This window comes from Poecilia reticulata, linkage group LG7 (genome assembly GCF_000633615.1).
Source record: "Poecilia reticulata strain Guanapo linkage group LG7, Guppy_female_1.0+MT, whole genome shotgun sequence".
Lineage (NCBI taxonomy): Eukaryota > Metazoa > Chordata > Actinopteri > Cyprinodontiformes > Poeciliidae > Poecilia > Poecilia reticulata.
Window position 1 is genome coordinate 28,087,174 of NC_024337.1, and position 8,488 is coordinate 28,095,661.

At 42.7% G+C, this 8,488-nt stretch overlaps 1 protein-coding gene across 7 annotated transcripts in view; it reads right to left on the reverse strand.

Annotated features, from left to right (window-relative positions):
* Nucleotides 1-1,258: 1,258 nt before the first annotated feature.
* scn8aa (sodium channel, voltage gated, type VIII, alpha subunit a) overlaps nucleotides 1,259-8,488 on the reverse strand; it is a 63,626-nt gene continuing 56,396 nt past the window's right edge. For all 7 annotated transcript variants that reach the window (XM_008413567.2, XM_008413563.2, XM_008413568.2 and 4 more), the window contains exons 24-27: nucleotides 8,075-8,212; nucleotides 7,878-7,982; nucleotides 7,508-7,778; nucleotides 1,259-6,530 (exon numbers count right to left, since the gene is read on the reverse strand). In XM_008413567.2, the coding sequence (XP_008411789.1) occupies nucleotides 5,371-6,530; nucleotides 7,508-7,778; nucleotides 7,878-7,982; nucleotides 8,075-8,212 (1,674 nt within the window). In that variant the 3' untranslated portion in view covers nucleotides 1,259-5,370. The remainder of the gene's footprint in view (nucleotides 6,531-7,507; nucleotides 7,779-7,877; nucleotides 7,983-8,074; nucleotides 8,213-8,488) is intronic.

The window sequence follows — 8,488 nt, forward strand, 5'->3', positions numbered from 1 at the left end:
GGGGGTGAATTAGAATTATGACCAGTGGCACACACTAGCTGAAGCCCAGTGGTAAACTGGGAGTGTGCTGCTGACTCAGCCTCGACTGCTGCATTAATTTATCTGCACTGCAGTGCTCAACCACCTCCCATCTCCCTCCCTCCTCCTCCCAGTCTGAACTCTCCCTGCCTCTCTTTTTCTCTACCTGACTGCAATCTCACACGGCCGTCCTGTGTTCAACATGACAGCAGCAAAGCTTTGGCAAAACGGGGTCGATAAATCATGAGGGATGGAGCGGGTCTTTCCTTCTTTCGCCAACATGTTTAGATAACACATGGAGACGGTGGGAGTTTTAAAATAGCAGATCGCTTGAAAAATGAGTAAGGAGGGAGGGAGGGAGGGAGGGAGAGAGGGAGGGAGAGGATGCTGCGAGTTGAAGAGTACACGTGACTTGAGGGAGAGTGAGAGCCTGGGAGATGATGTTGTTTTAAAGATGAAAATGGAAGTGAGTAAAAGGAAATAAGACACATACTGCCTAGGATTTATGGGATCGCATTCCATGTATCTGGGATTCGTACTTTAGGGTGCAGAGTCCATCTCCTGGCAGAGATGCAAACTTATAAATACTAAAGCAAAAAAAAAAAAAAAAGCTCAGCTATGTTTTCCTACTGCAACGCAACAAAAATAAGCTGCATTGCTATGGTTGACATTTCATCAGCTCTACAATCAGAGAATTAAAGTGTAATTTAACGCGATTATATCTTGCATACCAACAGAAAGTAGAGAGTAAAACAGAAGAAAATGGTTATAGGTGTAAGCTTGGCATGCTTTTGTACTCACCCCCTTTACTCTGACAATAATTAATAAAATATAATTAAACAATTTATATTCAGAATATATTAGTGAAGAGTCCCCCTGTGTGTAACTCGGTCTCCTTATGAATCCAGATGGGTTTGATGGAGAACATTAGTGAACAACCAGCCTCGTGAAGACCAAGAAAATATCATCCCAATTTCTACATCTCGAAGAGCTTTGTTTTGAAAGATCTGTTCAATAAATCCGGAAACGAGGAGCGTATGACACCACTGCTCATCTAAAACATGGCCGTCGATCGGAAACGGAAAGCCAGGAGGCCCCTGGAAACTCTCAAGATGTGTCCTTCGTGGTCACTTACATTAACCAGGCGGTCTGGTCAAACAACAACAAAATGAAACCTTTTGGAGTGCATGTGGTGAAGCTACAGACATTCAAGTCGACACCCAAAAAGCCACACAGGTTGTAACTGGAAGGCTGCTTTATTGGTAATAAAAAGTTTCGTGCTCAAATGAAGACAATCTTTCATATATTCTAAACCAAGAGTCCAAGTGGTTGTGCAACACACCATTGTATTGTACTGTATATCCTCTTTTGTCACGGTGTCAAATGATAACAGTTTGAAAAGCACTTTTTTTAAGTAATTTTTTTTTATCGGCAAAAAGAAAAAAGAAAAAAAAAAGCTCATAATAAACCATGCTGAAAAAAGAATAACTCCTATAATCAAATATTGATACAAAAATAAATTTCAGATGGAAACAGAAATACGGAAGAAATCAAACCAAAGTACAGAAGGCAAGCTGCTTTTTCACAAGCCAAGTGAGTGACACGTATAGCACTAAGAACAGGACTTTTTTTTTCTTTTCTATTTTTCCTTGTTAGTTGTTTTTTTATCTGTTAACATCACACACTCATAAATAGTACGATGGGAGCTGAATTTCTGGAAGATCCTCCACTTGTACACCTGACCTCACATCCCTGATTAACCAACCCCACACCCCCCAAAAAAACAAAGAAAAAGAAAAAGAGAGAAATCCCCACCCTCTTCAATTTGGACATGTTTCTCATTGTTAGTTTTATTTTAGTTTTTTTCCTTCAAGAGTGGCATTGACATCCAAATTTGCAGAAAAAGCAGAAAAAAGGCACATGCCATAGAGTGGAACACGAGAAACGAACCGTTCAACAAAAGGATAGTGAGGATGATGAGAAAATGACCGCAGGTGTGTGGAGCTGCAATGGCACTCATGTTTGTGTGTGTGTGTGTTTAGGTGGCAGTATCATAGTATGTAAGAAGAAGTCAGTCACGCTTGCAGACGTCATCTTGGAATGAGATCACCTGTAAAGTTGGTGGGCAGTGAAGAGAGTTTCCTTGAAGTGTGTCTGTAGGAATGGTGTGTGTGCGTGTGTGTGTGTGTGCTCTGAGTGTGATAGATACAACAGTTAAGTGAGAAATGTGCTGGTAACAATATCCTTTAAAAGTCATGATCAGGCTACATCCAGTAACATTGCACATGAGCTATTTTTTTCTCCCCCCCAACATTGAAAAGAGTGCTGGAAACAACCAGTTTGTAATTATTTTCTTTTTTCTTTAGACATCCACGTGAACGTGTTGCACATAAATCAAATGTGACAGTGTTCTCCTGTTTCATGTATATACATATAGACACATATGTATACATGTATATATCTTTTTGAATTATATAATACCTATATTTCATTCAGTTTCCGTCAACAAAGTGAAAAGTGTCTCAAAAAATCCAAAAAGTAACAAATGTGACAAAGGGCATAGCTGGAAGCCATTCTATATTATTGTTATTATTCACCTTTTGATTATTAGTAGTAACATTTTTAAAATTCTGTATTTACAAAAAAAAAAACACAATAAAGCATGCCATTAAAATAAAACAATATAATACAATATTTATAGCTTCTCCCAAAAAGTTCGTTCTTTTTCAGCGATTGTGCCATTTACATCATAGCCTGCACTGTACATAAACATGTGTTTTTTTTCTTTTAGTTTTTCTTTATTTTTTTTTTTAACTTTTTTCATATTTTCTTAAACGTGAATGTTTATAACTCTAAAATATTACATCCAAGATGAACATGGGTAAGTTTGGATGACCTTACTCGCTCCTCCTGTGGTTCTCATTGGGAATGTATTTGGTTTCAGTGTGCAGCCGCCAAACTGGTTCAGAGACCTCGTATTGTAAACAGACCTCATTTGCTGTTGTACGGGAAGCTGGGGGGGGAATAGGTCGGTACAGGCAGTGTTGAGCACACCAAATGGCAACAGTGGTGTGACGCCGGATGCCAGGTTCGTGTCTGATCATCCACTAAGAAATAGGACCATTTCCACTGCGTAGAAAATAAGTGGCAGGACGTCGACGGAGGCAGCTGGCGAAGCCTCCAGTTTATTTGTGAAAAACACCCACAAAGCTTATTTAGACAACATAGCTGCTTCGACGTGAGGTCTGTTCATAATTTCCCGCTCCTTTACTACCTCTGTCTCTTGTTTTTTTAGGCAGGTGATAAGCGTTTTTGGAAGCCTGCAGGTTTGCGAAGAGATGGTGCAAGACCACACAGTGTTCAAAGAGGTCCCACAGAAGCACAATGATACACTGACAAACATGGGACTTTCAGCACTCCCATCTCAGACCAAACAGCACCTTCGCCGCCTGCTGCTCTCGCCTTCCATCTCTTGTTCTCATGGCAGTCGGTCGGTAACACTGAAGGGAGGGTCTCAGTCTACATATTGGTCCGCTGGTATTTGTCACCCATCCCTGAAGCCTCGCAGTTCCTCCTTAGTCCACACCTTCCACACATGCTAAGCACAACGAGACATGTCCCTGCAAAAAAATGTTCTGCTACCTCTGCTGTATCAGATGTCACGTTCACCGATCATCAGCCTTTTATTTTTGGGAAAGATTGCATCGTGTGGACATCAGTGAAAGACTTAAAGGCTTTTTTTTTTCAAATATATATATATATAAAGCTAACAACTTAAATTTTCTAAACAGCACGGCCTGAAACACGCATCCCAAGGACAATCTTACGCTGAACTCACATTGTAAATAAAACGATAATCTTCAGGGAAAGTTGCTCAGTAAAACTATTACCCACTGCCTTCGCCTCAACACAGTTTTAAGTCCTTCCTCTTGCCTCGAAACAAGAACACAAAAGGAAAAGAAAAAAAAAAGCAACCAAAATGAAAATTCAAATCTTGTACCTGATCCCTCTGCGACAGACGGGACGCCTACCGATACGTGAGCACACTGGATTTTGGATTCCTTGGCGTGAAACATCCCCTGCTCTCGTAGTTGTAGCGTACACCAGAGTTCAGTGAGGAAAGAGACAGTTTAAATGGCAGTAAGTTCACCAAGAAATCCTCAGATTTGATCAGAACTGCTTGAATGTCCTTCCACGTGCTGTGCAGCCTCAACATGAGGATATTCTGCCCGCGCCGCAAACCTTCAAAGCTATCAACATCCAGAGACTCCGGCCGAGACCGCGGCTCTGAGCGCCTGCGTTAATTATTCCCATGTTCACTTCAGCAGAGGTTGAAACAAATCGCGTAAAAAAAATTTGTGAAATACAAACGTCGTTCTATAATATTTCCTATAACTGCATTCTCCATTTGAGATTCTCCTAGCTTCCTAGGCGGACAGTCTCAAGCGTTTAATCGAGCCACTGCGGTGGTCTGACAATTAGTGTCTTGTGGACTATGATTACTCATGCATGACTCCTGATCAAAACATGCCTTCATGCAAGTCATTTCTATGCATTTAACAAGCACAAAAATTATTTTTATCAGGAACTCCATCCAAATGACACAGACTAGTGAGTCGTACCCATCCCAGCGTGAGAGCCCATGTTAGAAAACGTCTTTTTCAGCATCAGTATTACAAAGAGTGGATGAAAAGACCGGTGACATGGGATAAATGTTATCTTTTTTTTTTTTTTGCTGCTCAAATAATGTGAAGATGCACATTTACTCAAATGAATGAAAAATAAAACTCTTTGTCTCCTCCCCGCCTCTAGTGCATCCGTCAAAAAGCTAAACTTCCTCCGGGTGATTATGCTTCTCTTCTTGATAAAGACGGTAAACTCAGGAGTTACAGACCCCCTCCTTCAGACTGCTGACACAGTTCTGTCGGGATCTGAGTGATCCAGTGCCGCGGCGCCGGAGCTGTGCAGCAGGGTTAATCCACACTCGGTGGTGGCAGGAGATCCACGGCGCTCCAAACGCCGAGCGGTGGATGTTGTGGCAGTTGGTCCCCCAAAGAAATGCGTGAGTTCCTGTTTTTTTTTGTGTGTTTACTCCTCATTTCTATGAACTTGGTCGCTGTGCAGCAGAAGTTCCACAGTAAACTGATTGCGTTTGGTTCAGCCGTCTTTGACAACATAGGAAACCACATTGCCTCAGTAGTATTTGAGTATGTAAACATTTTTTGTGTTTTTTTTTTTTTTCCTCCTTGTTTTTAATCTTACTTGCAAATGGTTTTTCTACATTTGTTGGGTGTCTGGGCCCAAAAGTCTGTTCTCGTTGTGTTTAAATTGAGATTTTGGAGTCACTGGATCCTAACATTTGGATTCCCACTCGTCTTTCTGGTTTTTGTCCTTCTCTTTCCTGGCCCAGTCCTCCTTGCTTTTGTCCTGCTTCTCTTTGTCAGGTTTGGTCACGCTGTCGTAGGATGGGAGAGAGGCGGTGGATGGCGTGCTCTCCTTCTTCTCCTGGTTGGTCCCGCCATTCTCAAGCTTGTTACTGGACAAAATGTGTCGCTTGAAGATGATGCCGCGCCTGATGAGGTGGGTGCGGTAGGCGTTCTGGATGATTCTGGCAGACACGTCCTCCTGCTTACGGCGCAGCGTCGTGGTGATGGGCTCATACGACACCTTGGACGGGTTGGCGGCCACGAAGCGCTCCTCCATTTGCGTCCGCAGCATGTCCAGCTCGCCGCTGTCACCCAGCACACGCTTCGTGAAGGCAAACAGGATGTCGAGGCAGTGAATGCGATCGCCACTCACCATAGGCATGTCCATGGCGATCAGTTCTATAGTGTTGGGCTTCGGCACGCGAAGCGGGTGCTCCAAAGCGTCGGCAAAGTCAGGCAGCTTGGCGAAACTAATGAACTGGGAGGCGGTGGGATCAAATTTCTCCCAGATCTCATAGAAGGTCTCAAAGTCGTCCTCACTGAGCGGATCGGCACTTTCCTCTGTGGCCACGCTGAAGTTCTCCAGAATGATGGCAATGTACATGTTAACCACAATCAGGAAGGAAATAATAATGTACATGACAAAAAAGAAAATCCCCACTGAGGGATTCCCACAGTCGCCCTTCACCGACGTGCCAGGGTTCTCCAGGTTAGAGTCGCAGTCCGGCGGGTAGTTCAGAATCGGCAGCAGCAAGCCGTCCCAGCCGGCCGACGTGGTGATCATGAACAGGATGATCATGCTGTTGCCGAAGGTTTCGAAGTTGTACAGGTCGTCGATACCCGCTCCATGCTTCACGTAGCCGAAGTTGGACATGCCAAAGATGGAGAAGATGAACATGACCAGGAAGAGCAGCAGGCCGATGTTGAACAAGGCCGGCAAGGACATCATCAGGGCGAAGAGCAAAGTCCGGATGCCTTTAGCTCCCTTAATCAGACGCAGGATCCGGCCAATACGAGCCAACCTGATGACCCTGAACAAGGTCGGTGACACAAAGTACTTCTCAATGATGTCAGCCAGGAACATACCTGAGGCAAACAAGAGGAAGAATTAGTAAAAAAAAGTCGCTAGAAAAATAGCGCACAGCAAACGAGTCAATACCACTTGACATAATGCGACCACAAGTCTGTGACATTAGAAGCTGCGGAAACGTGAACCTCTGTCTCTGTTTAAAGTAGTTTGCTGCCTCCAGTAGCTGAAATAAAGCATCCCACAGCATGCTGCTGCCACCATCATGTTTCACAAGTTTTCTGCTACACATAGCAATTTAAAAGTCAACCAAATGGTTAAATTTAGTTCACATCGGAGCAGAGCATTCCCTGTAATATGTGAACACAGGTCAAGCACTGCTTAGCTTTTTTTAGGACCTTGACAACTTGCCATAAACAGAAATCCTGCTTGATACCAGGACATCCTGAAAGCTAATATCCAGCCATCAGTTTGGGAGCTTAAGCTAAAGCTCTCTTGTGTTGTGCAGGAAGAGAAGCAGATCAGGACGGCCACCTCTGAATTGCCTAAGAATATGCTTTGGAGCAGTCTAGTCAAAGTCCTGACTTAAATTACATTGAGATGCTGTGATATGATCTTAAACAGAACAGAAAAAGGCCCTCCGACGTGCGAATTAAAACATTTAGTCAGTAAAATTCAATGGTAGCAAAGTAAGACACTGTTGTTTCTTCAGGGTGATACAACCACTTATTAGGTTTAGGTTTCTATCTGTACCTGATATTAAACAGTTTATTATTTATCTAAAATGTGCAACAAAAAAAGCAAAAACAACAAAATTCTTTTAACATTTTTAAAACTTTGTGTCTGTAAATATTAGTATTGTTTTTATTTGAAAATCACTGAATATCAAGAGTCCTTTTTGTCGCTACTTTGTGTTGGTTACATAAAACAACTCAGTGTTTATCACTAAAAGTTCAAGAGACATAAACACTTATGAAAGACTGCAAACTTGCTCGTATCTGCTCACTGCTCCACACTTTCCACGCACGTCACTCACCGACGATGGAGAGGATGACAACCACCACGTCGAAGATATTCCATCCGTTGGTGAAGTAGTAGTGGCGCAGCGCGAAAAGCTTCAGCAAGAACTCCGTGGTGAAGACCACGATGAAGATGAAGTTGACCCAGTACAGAACCATTTCCGTTTGTTCGGACTGATCGTCTGTTTCCACCATCATGGTGACCATGTTGAGGCAGATCAGTATCATGATGGAGATGTCAAAGACCTGCTGCGTCACAAAGTCAAACACGTATCCCTGGATCTTGTTCTGGAACAGCAGGGAGGAAAGACCGTGAGATTTCTGAGGAATCAGATGAACTAACTGCATGCATGGCAACCAAACAAACAAAAAAAACTCATGAGCAACCTGTGGTCGAGGGATGGGCTTCTGCGGCTTTTTGGAGCCCAACTTTTTCATGGCGTTGTAGTACTTCTTCTGCTCCTCCGTCATGAAGATATCCTGACCTCCAAAGTAAAGGGACAAACAGAACATTGGTTATAACCATGTTCCCGTTTGACACTGAGAGAAAAATGAAAAGCATTCGGAGGTAGAGCAGCTCTTATCTTTTTCTTCTGCTGGTTGAAGTTGTCAATGATCACACCAATGAAGAGGTTCAGGGTGAAGAAGGACCCGAAAATGATGAAGACAACGAAGTAGATGTACATGTAAATGTTGACTTCGTATCTGGGCTGGTCTTCCACCTTAAAAGGAAAAGAGGCAGAATGTTTAGACTTCAAATATGTTTTCATTCACTCATACAGGCAAGAAAAATCTGCCTAAATCTGACCTGAGGTAAAAAAAAAAAAATCATTACTTTGTTTTTTTTACATAGAAAATACTCAAATTATCCAAATACTCCAAATTCATGTCAGATAATTCTAAAGCGGGTCGAGTTTAAAAATAAAACATGAAAAACAAGAAACTGTGATGAAGGAAGGAAGGAAGGAAGGAAGGAAGGAAGGAAGGAAGGAAGGAAG